Source organism: Simochromis diagramma, unplaced genomic scaffold (genome assembly GCF_900408965.1).
Source record: "Simochromis diagramma unplaced genomic scaffold, fSimDia1.1 OVJJ01000106.1, whole genome shotgun sequence".
Taxonomy (NCBI): Eukaryota; Metazoa; Chordata; class Actinopteri; order Cichliformes; family Cichlidae; genus Simochromis; species Simochromis diagramma.
In genome coordinates this window covers 53522-72037 of record NW_024387121.1, presented here as the reverse complement: position 1 = coordinate 72037, position 18516 = coordinate 53522, and the positions used below count along the sequence as shown (strand labels likewise).

General features: G+C 40.5%; 3 protein-coding genes across 3 annotated transcripts; 1 reads left to right on the top strand and 2 right to left on the bottom strand.

Moving 5' to 3' along the window:
- Positions 1–370: 370 nt before the first annotated feature.
- On the bottom strand, positions 371–2190 carry LOC120743377 (monocyte chemotactic protein 1B-like). The gene is made up of 3 exons (XM_040047007.1): positions 2003–2190; positions 1143–1260; positions 371–1053 (listed from the first exon to the last, which is right to left on the bottom strand). The coding sequence occupies exons 1-3, from the start codon at positions 2067–2069 to the stop codon at positions 939–941; spliced, it is 300 nt and encodes a 99-aa protein (XP_039902941.1). The 5' UTR covers positions 2070–2190; the 3' UTR covers positions 371–938.
- A 3807-nt stretch (positions 2191–5997) lies between these two features.
- On the bottom strand, positions 5998–7756 carry LOC120743378 (monocyte chemotactic protein 1B-like). Its single transcript, XM_040047008.1, has 3 exons — positions 7628–7756; positions 6767–6884; positions 5998–6677 (listed from the first exon to the last, which is right to left on the bottom strand). Exons 1-3 carry the CDS (start codon positions 7692–7694, stop codon positions 6563–6565), a joined length of 300 nt encoding a protein of 99 aa, XP_039902942.1. The 5' UTR covers positions 7695–7756; the 3' UTR covers positions 5998–6562.
- Positions 7757–13173: 5417 nt separating this feature from the next.
- LOC120743322 (monocyte chemotactic protein 1B-like) lies at positions 13174–14766 on the top strand. The gene is made up of 3 exons (XM_040046929.1): positions 13174–13346; positions 13877–13994; positions 14084–14766. Exons 1-3 carry the CDS (start codon positions 13280–13282, stop codon positions 14196–14198), a joined length of 300 nt encoding a protein of 99 aa, XP_039902863.1. The 5' UTR covers positions 13174–13279; the 3' UTR covers positions 14199–14766.
- Positions 14767–18516: the final 3750 nt, after the last annotated feature.

The following is an 18516-nucleotide window of genomic DNA, read 5'->3' as shown; positions in this document are numbered from 1 at the left end:
GCATGAAGTAGTTTTTCAGCATCACTCTGAGACAGGATATTTCTAATTTTAGAGAAATTGCACAAATGGAAGAAAGCAGTCTTACATATTTGTTTAATATGGGCATCAAAGGACACGTCCTGGTCAAAAATGACTCCAAGGTTCTTGGTTTTGCTTTGTGTAATCTAACAAACAGCAGCATGTTTAAAACTGAGTTTAAAAATTCTCTGAATCACAGGCAAGCAAGGATTTGATTAGGTGTCATTTCCTGTTTGTTTTTTTTTAAACAGGTGAAGGTTGAACTCTACACCTGCAAAGGACATCAGTAGTTGTTCCATTGTCTAAGTGACACGAGCTGTTACACTCTGTAAGAAGACTCACAATGACAAAGTTCCACTGATCCTTTATCCTTTATTTTAAAGTGAAGTTTTCAGCACAATCATAAAAACACAAATACTTAAGTTTTACATCAAAACCAAGCGAACTGTCCACAGTGCAGGAACAGTGCTGCAGCCCATAGCTTATACTCTGCTGTTTACTGATGACACCATGTGGAGGTGGGAGGCACTGCTCTTTCACAAAGAACAGCTTCTCAAGTCATTTCAGATTACACTCCAAAGTATCACAGTGCTTACGGTCAGACTTTCAGTGTTGTATTAAGCAAAAACACTCGTTATTCAGTATAATAAGATAAATATTCAAAGTCAGAAATGTAAAAATATTAAATATCAGTATTAAAAGAACGACAGAGTAAACAAACAAAGAAATGTTTGGACTTGAGGAAATTATTCCTATTTGCAAATGAATCTCATAATTATGTCTTTAAGTATAAGAATATCTGATACAGATTCAGCATGTAGACAGAAGAGCTGCTGTCTGGTTATACAAACTTCCAGCATTTAAACATATAAACTGTCCAGCTTTTGTCCATGAAGGCTCTTCCAAAGTAGTTTCCATGGTTACAGGTTGGATGTCTGTCCTGGGACGGCTTTGGCATCCAGGTAGCTGATGAGCTGCTTCACCCAGGGGGCCGAAGGTCTGACACACAGCTGTCGGCCTGCCACTGTGTTCAGCCTGAAGGTTCACAGAAAGAGGAGAGTCAGAGGATGGAGGGGCAGGTTTGGTGATGGTGGTGATGTGTGTTTGTGAGGTTGTGTACTTACAGGATGGCGGACTTGGAGCAGCGCTGGCTGGTCTTGACGTAGCTGACCACTCTTCCTTTAGGCACTTCCTGGTCATTGAAGCGGAAGCAGCACTTTTTTGGGCCAGCACCGCGCATACCTGCAAATAAACAGGAACAAGTTAACAACTGAGCCACTGACACAGCACCACATCATCTGCTTCTTGGTTTTTGTTCCGATTCAGTTTCCTGCTGGCTGGTGTGAGGTCACATCTGATACTGTATGTTTAGTTGATGACACTGTGCAACTGCTCATTTGTTCCCCTGAGTTATGAAGTGGTCAGATTTGTCATGTGACCTGTCCTCTGTTTACTGTATCTATGAAGTAATATGTTAATATTAAGTTTAATGCTGCATTAACATTAATTATTTTCATATTGCACATTAGAATGGACTCTTTATCTTAGACAAACTACTGAATGCTACAGCTTTAATGGTTCATGACTTTAGCTTCAGAAATAGAATTTCTTTCTAGTAACTCCTATGAACGAAAAAGATTGAAGAAAAGTTTCATACATTGTTTATCAAAAATAAAATTAAAAGCTTGACATTAATGGTCTATTAGTTTGTAGTTGCAGTAAAAATTATTTTTGGGTGCTTTGTTTTTGTTTTTCAATAATAATAATAATGTATACATATTGATCCCTGTAGAGAAATTCCTCTCTGCATTTAACCCATTCACTCAGTGAAGCAGTGAGTGTTCAAAATAGTTAAACGTAAAATAAAAAAATTAAAAAAAACATTTTTATTGTTACGTATAAATGCTGAATATCATATTAATATTCATTTCAAATTGATATTCATCACACAGTGTAAAGGTCAGATCATTAAAACGAGCCTTACCTTCAGTCAGAGCGATGACAGCCAGCATGAGCACAACCACAGACAGAGCGAGACGAGGAGCGGCCATCCTGAAGTTTGTTTGTTGGCTTCGTGTTGCAGCAGTGGATTAAAGTCTCAGCTGAGCTCTGTCGGCTTGTTCTCTGTGCTGTGTCACTGCTGTCCACCTGCTTCACATTTATACAGTTGGAAGAAGAAGCGGGGCAGACCCTGTTGTGCACCTTGGAAAAATTTGTGACGTGTCGAGTTTCACTAAAATGAGGAACTGTTTAATTTCCCTTTTTAGTATGCCTCTCTATCACACTGACACTGCAGACCTTTCATTGCTGATGCAGTGTGAAACAGTTAAGTGTCTATATAGGACATATCAGTATTCAGACATTTATTTGTTCAACCCCGTGGAGTTTCCCAAATATAAGTTTAGGGATCAATATGGACTTAGCTGCCTGTCGCGTTCTCTTTATGCTAAGAGCAGTCCCACGTTTCAGCCACTCTGCACATTTCGAGCTTTCTTAGGGTAAACTTTTATTCTGAGTCGATTCCCGTGTCTGAGTCCAGCTGTTGTGAAACTGTAACAGCAACATAAGTGATACTTGTTTTACAGTATTGGAGCGCTCTCATAGGGCAACTTTATATGAAGAAGAGCAGAAACAAAGGTTCCTCAGATTTTAACCTTTTTCTCTCGATGTGGCTGAAACACAGTCTGGTGAACATCCAGACAATCAGTTAATAGAAGAAGATGAAATGGGTTGAAGATGGACTTCAGGAGATTTCTGGAGTGAAAAGTCCTGAAATCACCAAAGCATTTGCTCATAGCAGGTCATGTGACTGTGGGGGTTTCTATGTTTACCTTGTATTATTGTAGGGTCTTTATCTTATAAAATAAAGCGCTTCAAAGCAACTGTTGTTGTGAATTTTTAACATGTACAGAAAAGCAGCAGGGACAATGTGCATCACCCTCACAATGTTGTGTAACAGGTGACATTTGTCATGCACATCTGCACGCAGGCTAACTCCATCCATCACCTCTCTCTCTCTTCTTTTCACCGTCACCACTGAAAACAAGAAGAGGCTCAGAGTTGATCCATGATGTAATCCCGCCCCCACCCTCAACCGGTCCGTCCCACCACACACCTCACCACTCTCTCGCTTTCGTCATACATGTCCTGCTCCACCCTCACATACTTCTCTGCCACTGCAGACTTCCTCACACAGCACCACAGTTCATCTCTTGGCATTCAGTCATATGGTTTGTCTAGATTCACAAAGACACAGTGCAACTCCTTCTCTGTCCTTCTCATCTCCTGTACTACTGACTACTTTCTTCATGTCTCTACCTCATCACTTACTGGTGATTCTATTATTAGAAACCTTAAGTTAGAGACTTTGTGAGCTCAATCGATTGTATTCCACATGAGTATCCAGCGTGTGGACAGGAAGCAGAGATGCAGTCGTAGATGGCTCTGCAACTTCTCTCATTCTGTCATCCTCCAACAACCCATCCCCATAAAGTCTGTGTCTGCTCCCAGTCCACCTAATTATAGACCCAGTTTTAACCTTCCTCTTATTTCACAAAATCTGAAGAAATGTCCCAAAAGTTTTAAAAGGATGCTGGAAAAGAGATTTTTAACAGGATTATTCATGATGAAGACATGCAGCATTAACCATTTTGCTATTGTCGGCAGCGTAAAAGCTTTTTGTGGCTAAAACCACCTGCTTGAGTCGTCCAAGGACCTGCTTGGAACAGTTATCACCAATCCATCAAAATGAGATCTAGTCAGATGATGTCTTAGAGCACAGCAAAATCATGTTAATAATTTGGTTCATTTCCTCCACATTACAAAGGTAAGTTAAAGGATAAATGTCCTACAGGCCTTTCTGGATGGCATAGGGACAGTGAATGAGTCCAGGCTAGGTTGGACCTCTGATGGTGTTCTTGGCTTTTAAGGCTCCACCTGAGATTGATTTTTATGATGTGCTGGAGAGCTCTCCTGTTCAGAGACATGCAACTAATGTACCATGCTGTGATGCAGTATGATGACAGATGCTGTGGTGGACCTCTGAAAACTGACCAGCACACAGACCTGTGGTGATTAGTAGAAACGTAGCTTTTCAATTTCAATTTCTTTTATTTATACAGCGCCAAATGATAACAACAGTCCCCTCAAGGTGCTTTATATTGTAAGGTAGACTCTACAATAATAGATACAGAGAAAAATGTAGCAATCATGTGATCCCCTATGAGCAAGCACTTTGGCGACAGTGGGAAGGAAAAACTCCCTTTTAACAGGAAGAAACCTCCGGCAGAACCAGGCTCAGGGAGGGGCGGGGCCATCTGCTGCGACCGGTTGGGGTGAGAGAAGGAAGACAGGATAGAAGGCATGCTGTGGAAGAGAGACAGAGATTAATAACAAGTACGATTCAATGCAGAGAGGTCTATTAACACATAACGACTGAGCAAGGTGACTGAAGAAGAAATACTCAGTGCATCATGGGAATCTCCCAGCAGCCTACACCTGTTGCAGCATAACTAAGGGAGGATTCTGTCATGCTCCTGGTTTGGTGACCCAGCGTTTTGTGTTTCCTTTTGGTATCATCTTATGTTTTGTGGTAATTCTTATTTTGTATTTGGGCTTAGGGTTTGGTTCTTGTGTTTAGTGCTTTAGTGTTCTCCTTTCTGTGCTCTGTTCGTGTCCCTGAGTTTGTCTTTGTGAATTTCTGTTTTACTTTGAAGGTCTGGGTCTCTTATCAATGTGTCAGTTTGTGTCTTCCTGTCATCCTGTGAATTAGGATCAGCTGTGCTCCACTCCTGTGTGTCATTACCTGATTACCTTGTTTGTATTTATCGTGTATGCCTGCTTGTGTTCCTCGTCGGTTCGTCTGTGTTATTCTGCGTCTCTCTGCTCCACATTCTTCTCTCCATTTCCAGCTCTCCATCCCCTGCGTACTGCCTTGTGTCTTTCCCTGCGTGTGACTTTGTCAGTTATGGTATTGTGTTTTGTTATTATGAGTTTTCCCCAGTTTAGGTTTATGTTCAGTTCTGCCCTCACCTTTCTTATTGTGCACTGTAAATAAACCCACTCGCACCTCCGCCGCTGTCTGCAACATGGGTCCTCATTCACTCCATCACACAACTGCTGCCCCAGCCGTGACAGATTCAGGGTCGCCTGATCCAGACCTGACTATATGCTTTAGCAAAAAGGAAAGTTTTAAGCCTAATCTTAAAAGTAGAGATAGTGTCTGTCTCCTGAATCCAAACTGGAAGCTGGTTCCACAGAAGAGGGGCCTGAAAACTGAAGGCTCTGCCTCCCATTCTACTTTTAAATACTCTAGGAACAACAAGTAGGCCTGCAGAGCGAGAGCGAAGTGCTCTAATAGGGTGATATGGTACTACAAGGTCATTAAGATAAGATGGGGCCTGATTATTTAAGACCTTGTATGTGAGGAGCAGGATTTTGAATTCTGGTTGTAACAGGAAGCCAAAACAGGAGAAATCTGCTCTCTCTTTCTAGTCCCTGTCAGGACTCTTGCTGCAGCATTTTGGATTAACTGAAGGTTTTTCAGTGAGTTTTTAGGACTTCCTGATAATAATGAATTACAGTCGTCCAGCCTGGAAGTAATAAATGCATGAAGTAGTTTTTCAGCGTCACTCTGAGACAGGATATTTCAAATTTTAGAGATGTTTCAAAAATGGAAGGAAGCAGTCTTACATATTTGTTTAATTTGTGCATTGAAGGACATGTCCTGGTCAAAAATGACTCCAAGGTTCTTGGTTTTGCTTTGTGTAATTTAACAAACAGCAACATGTTTAAAACTGAGTTTAAAAATTCTCTGAATCACAGGCAAGCAAGGATTTGATTAAGTGTCATTTCCTGTTTGTTTTTTTTTAAACAGGTGAAGGTTGAACTCTACACCTGCAAAGGACATCAGTAGTTGTTCCATTGTCTAAGTGACACGAGCTGTTACACTCTGTAAGAAGACTCACAATGACAAAGTTCCACTGATCCTTTATCCTTTATTTTAAAGTGAAGTTATCAGCACAATCATAAAAACACAAATACTTAAGTTTTACATCAAAACCAAGCGAACTGTCCACAGTGCAGGAACAGTGCTGCAGCCCATAGCTTATACTCTGCTGTTTACTGATGACACCATGTGGAGGTGGGAGGCACTGCTCTTTCACAAAGAACAGCTTCTCAAGTCATTTCAGATTACACTCCAAAGTATCACAGTGCTTACGGTCAGACTTTCAGTGTTGTATTAAGCAAAAACACTCGTTATTCAGTATAATAAGATAAATATTCAAAGTCAGAAATGTAAAAATATTAAATATCAGTATTAAAAGAACGACAGAGTAAACAAACAAAGAAATGTTTGGACTTGAGGAAATTATTCCTATTTGCAAATGAATCTCATAATTATGTCTTTAAGTATAAGAATATCTGATACAGATTCAGCATGTAGACAGAGGAGCTGCTGTTTGGTTATACAAACTTCCAGCATTTAAACATATAAACTGTCCAGCTTTTGTCCATGAAGGCTCTTCCAAAGTAGTTTCCATGGTTACAGGTTGGATGTCTCTCCTGGGACGGCTTTGGCATCCAGGTAGCTGATGAGCTGCTTCACCCAGGGGGCCGAAGGTCTGACACACAGCTGTCGGCCTGCCACTGTGTTCAGCCTGAAGGTTCACAGAAAGAGGAGAGTCAGAGGATGGAGGGGCAGGTTTGGTGATGGTGGTGATGTGTGTTTGTGAGGTTGTGTACTTACAGGATGGCGGACTTGGAGCAGCGCTGGCTGGTCTTGACGTAGCTGACCACTCTTCCTTTAGGCACTTCCTGGTCATTGAAGCGGAAGCAGCACTTTTTTGGGCCAGCACCGCGCATACCTGCAAACAAACAGGAACAAGTTAACAACTGAGCCACTGACACAGCACCACATCATCTGCTTCTTGGTTTTTGTTCCGATTCAGTTTCCTGCTGGCTGGTGTGAGGTCACATCTGATACTGTATGTTTAGTTGATGACACTGTGCAACTGCTCATTTGTTCCCCTGAGTTATGAAGTGGTCAGATTTGTCATGTGACCTGTCCTCTGTTTACTGTAGCTATGAAGTAATATGTTAATATTAAGTTTAATGCTGCATTAACATTAATTATTTTCATATTGCACATTAGAATGGACTCTTTATCTTAGACAAACTACTGAATGCTACAGCTTTAATGGTTCATGACTTTAGCTTCAGAAATAGAATTTCTTTCTAGTAACTCCTATGAATGAAAAAGATTGAAGAAAAGTTTCATACATTGTTTATCAAAATAAAATTAAAAGCTTGACATTAATGGTCTATTAGTTTGTAGTTGCAGTAAAAATTATTTTGGGTGCTTTGTTTTTGTTTTTCAATAATAATAATAATGTATACATATTGATCCCTGTGGAGAAATTCCTCTCTGCATTTAACCCATTCACTCAGTGAAGCAGTGAGTGTTCAAAATAGTTTAAACGTAAAATTAAAAAAAATTAAAAAAAACATTTTTATTGTTACGTATAAACGCTGAATATCATATTAATATTCATTTCAAATTGATATTCATCACACAGTGTAAAGGTCAGATCATTAAAACGAGCCTTACCCTCAGTCAGAGCGATGACAGCCAGCATGAGCACAACCACAGACAGAGCGAGACGAGGAGCGGCCATCCTGAAGTTTGTTTGTTGGCTTCGTGTTGCAGCAGTGGATTACAGTCTCAGCTGAGCTCTGTCGGCTTGTTCTCTGTGCTGTGTCACTGCTGTCCACCTGCTTCACATTTATACAGTTGGAAGAAGAAGCGGGGCAGACCCTGTTGTGCACCTTGGAAAGATTTGTGACGTGTCGAGTTTCACTAAAACAGGGAACTGTTCAGTTTCCCTTTTCACTACGCCTCTCCCAAATGGGACCAAAGTAGATCTCTCTGGTCTGTCCAACTTCCTATGTGCTTTCTATTCTGACACCACAGACCTTTCATTGTTGATGCAGTGTGAAACAGTTAAGTGTCATTATATCAGACATATGAGTTTTCAGACAAAACAAAGGTGCCAAAGGTCAGTTTAATAAGTTGTACTTACTGCAGCTTCTCATGAATCCTCTCAATCTCCAAGATTGTGTTAAACAATCTGGTTAAAAAGTCCACTGCCCTCTCTTTAATCAGTCTCCATACCTCCACAGTAATGTCATCTGCACCAACCTCCTTTCCACTCTTCATTCTCTTCACAGCTGCCGGCATTTCCTTCTTACTGATCCTCTTTACCTTCTGAATAACTAACGGTTATTCATCTTTCTACTTCGCTCTACCTCATTTTCTTCTTTCTTCAGCCTCAAAGTACTCCTTCCTTCTTCTCAGCAGCCCTCTTCACCTATCAGTACATTTCCATCTCTTTCCTTCATCACCCTAATCTGCTGCACATCCTTTCCAGATTGGCCTCTCTGCCTAGCCAGTCGATAGTCCTTCTTTCCTTCTCTAGTTATAAAAAGGGAAATAAAAATCAGTTTTTATTAATGAGTCAGTTTGTATCTTTCATAAAACAGTACTGGAGCTTGTAATTTTTTTCCGGCCCCCCGCACAGTCAGACAAGGAGTGCGTATTCTCCATAAATTGCTGGCTGTCTGTCCAGAAAGCGACTTTGGCTTCACAGAAAATTGTGAAACTTTCTAGGGAACCTCTGCTATTATTAGGAGAGACGTCATCCATCTCACTGTAGATGGAGTAGCTCTTATTTTGAGAAAAATGAGTGCTTTTATTAAGCACCCCAAAACGTGACTATCCAGAGATGCAACCAGGAAGCAGAGCTGGAATCTTACACGCCTCTCTGCAGTGTCCCACCTCCTGTTATTCCCCCATCACCCCATCCACATATAGACTGTGTCTGCTCAGAATCCACCAAAAAATCCCAGCTAACTGTCAGTCCTCAACGCACAGGCCGAGGAGGAGGAGAGGCAGTAATCTTTCATTTTAGCCTATTAATCAACCAAAGACAGACAGACAGTTTTAATTCATTTGAAAGCCTGACTCTGACCTTTGTCCACCCTTCCTGAAAAACTCAAAAAAACATTTTTTGTTGTAATAATCTATCATCCATCTAGCTCTTACTCAGAGTTACTCTCTGATTTCTCCGCATTTTACCCGTGTTACCACTCAGTTATGATCAAATAAATAGTGCAGGTTATTTTAATATCTGTGTAGATGTTGAAAACGACAATTTCAAACCCTCATTTAACTTTTTATTAGACTCAATTGGCTTTTCTTAAACTGGAAATGATCCCACACTCTGGATCATGTCCTCACATATGGCATAGAAACTGCACATTTAACAGTGTTTCCTGAAATCATTTTTGATAACACATAATTTAAAAACAATGGACTACACAGCAGTGTACAATCAATTGCATTACACTAGATGTCTGTATATTAGAAACGTCTTGTCTCAGAATGATGCTGAAAAACGAATATGTATATATTTGTGATATGCTGACCCCGGCTAGACAGATTTGGTAATAGTTTATAATACGTCCCATGCCTAAGGATGTAATTCTCCAAAAGTAATTCAAGGAAATCATTAGACTGTAAGTCATTTTAAATAGTGTGCATTTTCATTGTAATTTTGCATAAAACAAACAATATTTCCCCATCATTCAGTGTAAAAAACAGAAGCACAGCAATAATCGTTTTGATGTGATACAACACCTTATAGCAGTGTTTCCGAACCTTTTGGAGCCACAGCAGATATTTCACATTAGAAAAATCACACAGCACACCACCAAACAAAAATGTCACAAAAAGCATTTTGATCATCAGTATAACTTTTTTGCTTTCTTCTCACCACTACTCGTGCTAGGGTCTACATCTGGGCCGGAATTTCTCCAGAACCCAGGTCAGACTGACTACTTTTTTTCTTTTCAAATATTTATCTATTGCTATGAGACATTGCGCTGTCTCTCTCGCAGCCTGACTATTATGTAATTTCTTCTTCGTCTTCTTCAGTTTTACTGGAAGAAGTTTTACTTTGCAACCAATTTAATTAGAGCACGTGGCTGTACTGCCCTCTAGTGGACGAGAATGTATTTTTTTCTGCCCATTACACACGCTTAGAATTTTAAACTCAGTTTTAAACATGTTGCTGAGTTTGTTAAATAACACAAAGCAAAACCAAGAACCTTGGAGTCATTTTTGACCAGGACATGTCCTTCAACGCACATATTAAACAAATATGTAAGACTGCTTTCTTCCATTTGCGCAACATCTCTAAAATTAGAAATATCCTGTCTCAGAGTGACGCTGAAAAACTACTTCATGCATTTATTACTTCCAGGCTGGACTAGTGTAATTCATTATTATCAGGATGTCCTAAAAACTCCCTGAAAAACCTTCAGCTAATCCAAAATGCTGCAGCAAGAGTGCTGACAGGGACTAGAAAGAGAGAGCATATTTCTCCTGTTTTGGCTTCCCTTCATTGGCTCCCTGTTAAATCCAGAATTCAAAATCCTGCTCCTCACATACAAGGTCTTAAATAATCAGGCCCCATCTTATCTTAATGACCTTGTAGTACCATATCACCCTATTAGAGCACTTCACTCTCACACTGCAGGCCTACTTGTTGTTCCTAGAGTATTTAAAAGTAGAATGGGAGGCAGAGCCTTCAGTTTTCAGGCCCCTCTTCTGTGGAACCAGCTTCCAGTTTGGATTTGGGAGACAGACACTATCTCTACTTTTAAGATTAGGTTTGAAAGGGAGTTTTTCCTTCCCACTGTCGCCAAAGTGCTTGCTCATAGGGGATCACATGATTGTTACATTTTTCTCTGTATCTATTATTGTAGAGTCTACCTTACAATATAAAGCACCTTGAGGGGACTGTTGTTATCATTTGGCGCTGTATAAATAAAAGAAATTGAAATTGAAAAGCTACGTTTCTACTAATCGCCACAGGTCTGTGTGCTGGTCAGTTTTCAGAGGTCCACCACAGCATCTGTCATCATACTGCATCACAGCATGGTACATTAGTTGCATGTCTCTGAACAGGAGAGCTCTCCAGCACATCATAAAAATCAATCTCAGATGGAGCCTTAAAAGCCAAGAACACCATCAGAGGTCCAGCCTAGCCTGGACTCATTCACTGTCCCTATGCCATCCAGAAAGGCCTGTAGGACATTTATCCTTTAACTTACCTTTGTAATGTGGAGGAAATGAACCATATTATTAACATGATTTTGCTGTGCTCTAAGACATCATCTGATTAGATCTCATTTTGATGGATTTCTTCAGATTTTGTGAAATAAGAGGAAAGTTAAAACTGGGTCTATAATTAGGTGGACTGGGAGCAGAAACAGACTTTATGGGGATGGGTTGTTGGAGGATGACAGAATGAGAGAAGTTGCAGAGCCATCTACGACTGCATCTCTGCTTCCTGTCCACACGCTGGATACTCATGTGGAATACAATCGATTGAGCTCACAAAGTCTCTAACTTAAGGTTTCTAAGAATAGAATCACCAGTAAGTGATGAGGTAGAGACATGAAGAAAGTAGTCAGTAGTACAGGAGATGAGAAGGACAGAGAAGGAGTTGCACTGTGTCTTTGTGAATCTAGACAAACCATATGACTGAATGCCAAGAGATGAACTGTGGTGCTGTGTGAGGAAGTCTGCAGTGGCAGAGAAGTATGTGAGGGTGGAGCAGGACATGTATGACGAAAGCGAGACAGCGGTGAGGTGTGTGGTGGGAGGGACGGACCGGTTGAGGGTGGGGGCGGGATTACATCATGGATCAACTCTGAGCCTCTTCTTGTTTTCAGTGGTGACGGTGAAAAGAAGAGAGAGAGAGGTGATGGATGGAGTTAGCCTGCGTGCAGATGTGCATGACAAATGTCACCTGTTACACAACATTGTGAGGGTGATGCAGATTGTCGATGCTGCTTTTCTGTACATGTTAAAAATTCAGCACAGACAGTTTTTAGTACTAGTTTATCCACAGACAGGTGGGCACAGCCACCCAGACATCACCCAGTGATAGTTCTGCATGTGTGAAGCATGAAGCTGAGACTTTTGTCAGTTTTCAGCATTTATCAACCACACAAGCTAAGCCCACCCTAAAACACACCTGGCTTTATGATCCTTGTTACACTAGTGGGAACCACAACGTACAAAATGAACATTATGTGATATTTCGGAGGACTTGAAAATATCAGCTGAGACCATCAAACCACCAGGAAACTTTTTACTGAGGTCACACAACAAAGCAGCTACAGTGACGTTTATAGCAGACTTCTTTCTGAAACCGCAGGAGTGGCTCCACCTGTTGGTCATTAGAAGAAATGCAGGTTTAAAGCACTTAAATGTAACTTTATTTATATAGCGCCAAATCACAACAACAGTTGCTTTGAAGCGCTTTATTTTATAAGATAAAGACCCTACAATAATATAAGGTAAACATAGAAACCCCCACAGTCACATGACCTGCTATGAGCAAATGCTTTGGTGATTTCAGGACTTTTCACTCCAGAAATCTCCTGAAGTCCATCTTCAACCCATTTCATCTTCTTCTATTAACTGATTGTCTGGATGTTCACCAGACTGTGTTTCAGCCACATCGAGAGAAAAAGGTTAAAATCTGAGGAACATTTGTTTCTGCTCTTCTTCATATAAAGTTGCTCTATGAGAGTGCTCCAATACTGTAAAACAAATATCACTTATGTTGCTGTTACAGTTTCACAACAGCTGGACTCAGACACGGGAATCGACTCAGAATAAAAGTTTACCCTAAGAAAGCTCGAAATGTGCAGAGTGGGTGAAAGGTGGGACTGCTCTTAGCATAAAGAGAACGCGACAGGCAGGTAAGTCAATATTGATCCCTAAACTTATATTTGGGAAACTCCACGGGGTTGAACAAATAAATGTCTGAATACTGATATGTCCTATATAGACACTTAACTGTTTCACACTGCATCAGCAATGAAAGGTCTGTGGTGTCAGAATAGAAAGCACATAGGAAGTTGGACAGACCAGAGAGATCTACTTTGGTCCCATTTGGGAGAGGCGTAGTGAAAAGGGAAACTGAACAGTTCCCTTTTTTTAGTGAAACTCGACACGTCACAAATTTTTCCAAGATGCACAACAGGGTCTGCCCCGCTTCTTCTTCCAACTGTATAAATGTGAAGCAGGTGGACAGCAGTGACACAGCACAGAGAACAAGCCGACAGAGCTCAGCTGAGACTTTAATCCACTGCTGCAACACAAAGCCAACAAACAAACTTCAGGATGGCCGCTCCTCGTCTCGCTCTGTCTGTGGTTGTGCTCATGCTGGCTGCCATCGCTCTGACTGAAGGTAAGGCTCGTTTTAATGATCTGACCTTTACACTGTGTGATGAATAACAATTTCTTTCTCCTTTAAATGTAATATTAATTCATATTCAACGTACATATAAAACAAACAAAAAACAAAATAAAGCACACACAAGTCTCAGGACATTCAAATGTGCAATGTGAAAATAATAACTCAAAGTGATGATTATATATCTAAATGTCGGCAATGACTAGACGATATTTTCTAATGAAAACAGCAGAGCTGAACAAATCTGAAAGTAAAATAATTAATGTTAATGCAGCATTAAACTTAATATTAACATATTACTTCATAGATACAGTAAACAGAGGACAGGTCACATGACAAATCTGACCACTTCATAACTCAGGGGAACAAATGAGCAGTTGCACAGTGTCATCAACTAAACATACAGTATCAGATGTGACCTCACACCAGCCAGCAGGAAACTGAATAGGAACAAAAACCAAGAAGCAGATGATGTGGTGCTGTGTCAGTGGCTCAGTTGTTAACTTGTTCCTGTTTGTTTGCAGGTATGCGCGGTGCTGGCCCAAAAAAGTGCTGCTTCCGCTTCAATGACCAGGAAGTGCCTAAAGGAAGAGTGGTCAGCTACGTCAAGACCAGCCAGCGCTGCTCCAAGTCCGCCATCCTGTAAGTACACAACCTCACAAACACACATCACCACCATCACCAAACCTGCCCCTCCATCCTCTGACTCTCCTCTTTCTGTGAACCTTCAGGCTGAACACAGTGGCAGGCCGACAGCTGTGTGTCAGACCTTCGGCCCCCTGGGTGAAGCAGCTCATCAGCTACCTGGATGCCAAAGCCGTCCCAGGACAGACATCCAACCTGTAACCATGGAAACTACTTTGGAAGAGCCTTCATGGACAAAAGCTGGACAGTTTATATGTTTAAATGCTGGAAGTTTGTATAACCAAACAGCAGCTCTTCTGTCTACATGCTGAATCTGTATCAGATATTCTTATACTTAAAGACATAATTATGAGATTCATTTGAAAATAGGAATAATTTCCTGCAATCCAAACATTTCTTTGTTTGTTTACTCTGTCGTTCTTTTAATACTGATATTTAATATTTTTACATTTCTGACTTTGAATATTTATCTTATTATACTGAATAACGAGTGTTTTTGCTTAATACAACACTGAAAGTCTGACCGTAAGCACTGTGATACTTTGGAGTGTAATCTGAAATGACTTGAGAAGCTGTTCTTTGTGAAAGAGCAGTGCCTCCCACCTCCACATGGTGTCATCAGTAAACAGCAGAGTATAAGCTATGGGCTGCAGCACTGTTCCTGCACTGTGGACAGTTCGCTTGGTTTTGATGTAAAACTTAAGTATTTGTGTTTTTATGATTGTGCTGATAACTTCACTTTAAAATAAAGGATAAAGGATCAGTGAAACTTTGTCATTGTGTGTCTTCTTACAGACTGGAACTGTATACATCTCCAGTATCCCTGTTTCCAGTTTGGTTACTGTTTGTAAACACTTTGTTTTTTGCATGCTACTACTAAGTTGAGTCCTAAATTAAAATTAAAGAATAAATGAAAGTTTGTCTTTGCAGTGGTTTTTTGTTTGTTTTTTTTCTCATAAAGTAACAATTTGTGCCACTTAAATAAACGGTAAGGAAACTGCTGGTTTTCCAAAGGAACACCAGAGAGCCCAGCTAAACAGATCACATCCTGTGATGTGCAGATTGGTTGCTATATTAAGTTAGCATCAGTTCAAAGCTCTTGGTCATGCTCGTGCTTTGCTGCTTAGTTAGAGCTGGGTCATGATGCCAGCACTCCTGTAAATTTACAGTGTACAGAATTAAAAACTTCAAAATCGATCACTTCCTGAATAACAATATTCTTTGCAAGGAGCAAGTGTTCCTTGAAAGAGTAGTTGTCAAACAGCTAACAGCTAACAGCTATCATCTGCAGAGGAATGGTTTATTTGAAGAGTTTCAGTCAGGTTTCAGAGCTCATCACAGCACAGAAATAGTTTTAGTGAAGGTTACAAATGATCTTCTTATGGCCTCTGACAGTGGACTCATCTCTGTGCTTGTCCTGTTAGACCTTAGTGCAGCATTCAATACTGTTGAACATAATATTCTATTAGCACGATTAGAGCACGTTGTGGGTATCTCAGGTACTGTGCTGCAGTGGTTTGTATCATATCTAATTAATAGACTCCAATTTGTGCATGTAAATGGAGAGTCCTCTTCACACACTACGGTCAGTTATGGAGTTCCACAGGGTTCAGTGATAGGAACCCTGTGGAAGCATGTTTACATTATACATGCTTCCCTTGGGCAGCATCATTAGAAGACATAGCATACATTTTCACTACTATGCACTACTATGCATAGTAGTGAAAAACATAGATCTGTCTATGAAGCCAGATAACACACACCAATGAGTTAAACTGCAGGAATGTCTTAAAGACATAAAGACCTGGATGGCCGCTAACTTTCTGCTTCTTAATTCAGATAAAACTGAAATTATTGTACTCGGCCCTGAAAATCTTAGAAATATGGTATCTAACCAGATTCTTACTCTGGATGGCATTACCTGTAGGAACCTTGGAGTCATTTTTGACCAGGACATGTCCTTCAATGCACATATTAAACAAATATGTAAGACTGCTTTCTTCCATTTGCACAACATCTCTAAAATTAGAAATATCCTGTAACTGAGTGAAGCTGAAAAATTACTTCATGCATTTTTTTTACTTCCAGGCTGGACGACTGCAATTCATTATTATCAGGATGTCCTAAAACCTCCCTTAAAAGCCTCCAGTTAATCCAAAATGCTGCAGCAAGAGTGCTAACAGGGACTAGAAAGAGAGAGCATATTTCTCCTGTTTTAGCTTCCCTTCATTGGCTCCCTGTTAAATCCAGAATTGAATTCAAAATCCTGCTCCTCACATACAAGGTCTTAAATAATCAGGCCCCATCTTATCTTAATGACCTTGTAGTACCATATCACCCTATTAGAGCACTTCGCTCTCGCTCTGCAGGCCTACTTGTTGTTCCTAGAGTATTTAAAAATAGAATGGGAGGGAGAGCCTTCAGTTTTCAGGCCCCTCTTCTGTGGAACCAGCTTCCAGTTTGGACACTATCTCTACTTTTAAGATTAGGCTTAAAACTTTCCTTTTTGCTAAAGCATATAGTCAGGGCTGGACCAGGTGACCCTGAATCCTCCCTTAGTTATGCTGCAATAGACGTAGGCTGCCGGGGGATTCCCATGATGCATTGAGTTTTTCCTTTCCAGTCACCTTTCTCACTCACTATGTGTTAATAGACCTCTCTGCATTGAATCGTACTTGTTATTAATCTCTGTCTCTCTTCCACAGCATGTCTTTATCCTGTTTTCCTTCTCTCACCCTAACTGGTCAAAGCAGATGGCCCCGCCCCTCCCTGAACCTGGTTCTGCTGAGTTTTTCCTTCCCAATGTCGCCAAAGTGCTTGCTCATAAGGGGTCATATGATTGATGGGTTTTTCTCTGTATGTATTATTGTACGATCTACTGAGCAATATAAAGCGGTTTGAGGCGACTGTTGTTGTGATTTGGCGCTATATAAATAACTGCAATTGAACTGAACTGAAAAGTGGGCCAAGTAGATATAAACTTAAATGTGTTAAAAAGAGCCATGGCCTCCTTTACTTTCTAAAGAATTAATGGTAGTTTCTTTGTTTCCCACTAGAGTGTGCAACTATCCAAGCCACCACAATACGAACGCCTGATCTCAAGCTCTTTTGATTTTCATTGACTAAACTGTCAGAAAGGTTCTGATAAGAAGCTTCAAAGACACACTGCGCTTACTTACAGCTTATTGCTTGTGTCTGAGACAAAGAGAGGTCAGCCCTGCTGTTTTTCATTCCACACATCTAATCACTTTGATTTACTGGATGCATTCAGAGACAATTGGTCTCTTGAGTGCAGCTATGTAAAAGCCCACCCCCCCAGCCCCACCCGTCTGTGTGGAAGCAGACACCCATACTGGGAGGAGCAGCAGTGAAAATTTATGAAGTAAATGAGAATACAATAGTTGAGTATAAAAGTAGAAAGGCTCTCTGTCTTTTAAAGCCAAATTGGGAGCTGGCTCCATAGGAGAGGGACCTGATAGCTGAGGGGTCTGCCTCCCATTCTACTCTTGGGTATCTGGGTTTTTTTTTTTTTCTATAGTATAGTATAGTAATAATGTTGGCAAAGAGAAGCATGCATGATGTAAAGAGGTTCAATCAGTCCTACCATAGAGCCCTGCAGATCCCCATAAACAACAAGGAATCTGTCAGGTAGTATGAGTGCTTTATGATACTTTAAAATCACTGCAATTGTTTTGTGTACTTTTAGTTACTGACTTTGACAAAATGTAACAGTCACACTATTGTACGGGGGCCCCGCTGACCTGCAGCCCCCTTTGTTTGTATGCCATTGGCCCCTTTCGTAATCTATTCATGAGTGCAGCTAAAAATCATGTAGGGGTGAGCACATGGAAAAATTCCTGTTTGTTATGACATTCACCACAAGACCATTAGCACTGTATAATCAAAATGAGAGTTATCCACAAGAATGATGTTACTGAATAAAATTTTAAAAGATTTATTGATTGCTGTTTGCGATTACTAACTCAAGAGCCTGTGGTGGTTCTAAGTACACTTTGTTTCACAGTTTCTCTCACTTCTTTTTGTTGTTTGTTGGTGCTTGGTTAGTGTCCAGGGTTTGTGAAGAAAGCAAATTTTTGCCTCCAGCACATGAAGGCCCCACAAACACAATTAGAGGCCCATCATATTTGTGTTTGGCCAATAGGAAGGCGGATCTGGATTTCTTGCGGGAGGGTCAAGTTATGAAGACACGGCTAGCGGGATACCGGAAGTTTCGCACCTAAACGTATCAGTTGTCAAAATGATGCTGTAGGAAGGTTGATTCAGACAAATAGGGAAAGAATAAAATTAAATAAGATTACCGAACTTTGGTACAGCATTCATCAGCACACATCTGATAGGCAGAATCTGTGGTTCATTTTAAATGACTGCTAAAAACTATTTTCTATAGGTTAGCGTTTCTTCATAGTTTTGCCCATTATTTATGCCCTTTTGTTCTTTCTACATGTGTGTATAGGCGTCTGTATACAAGAATAAATGAAAAGCCCTGTGCTTGACTCTG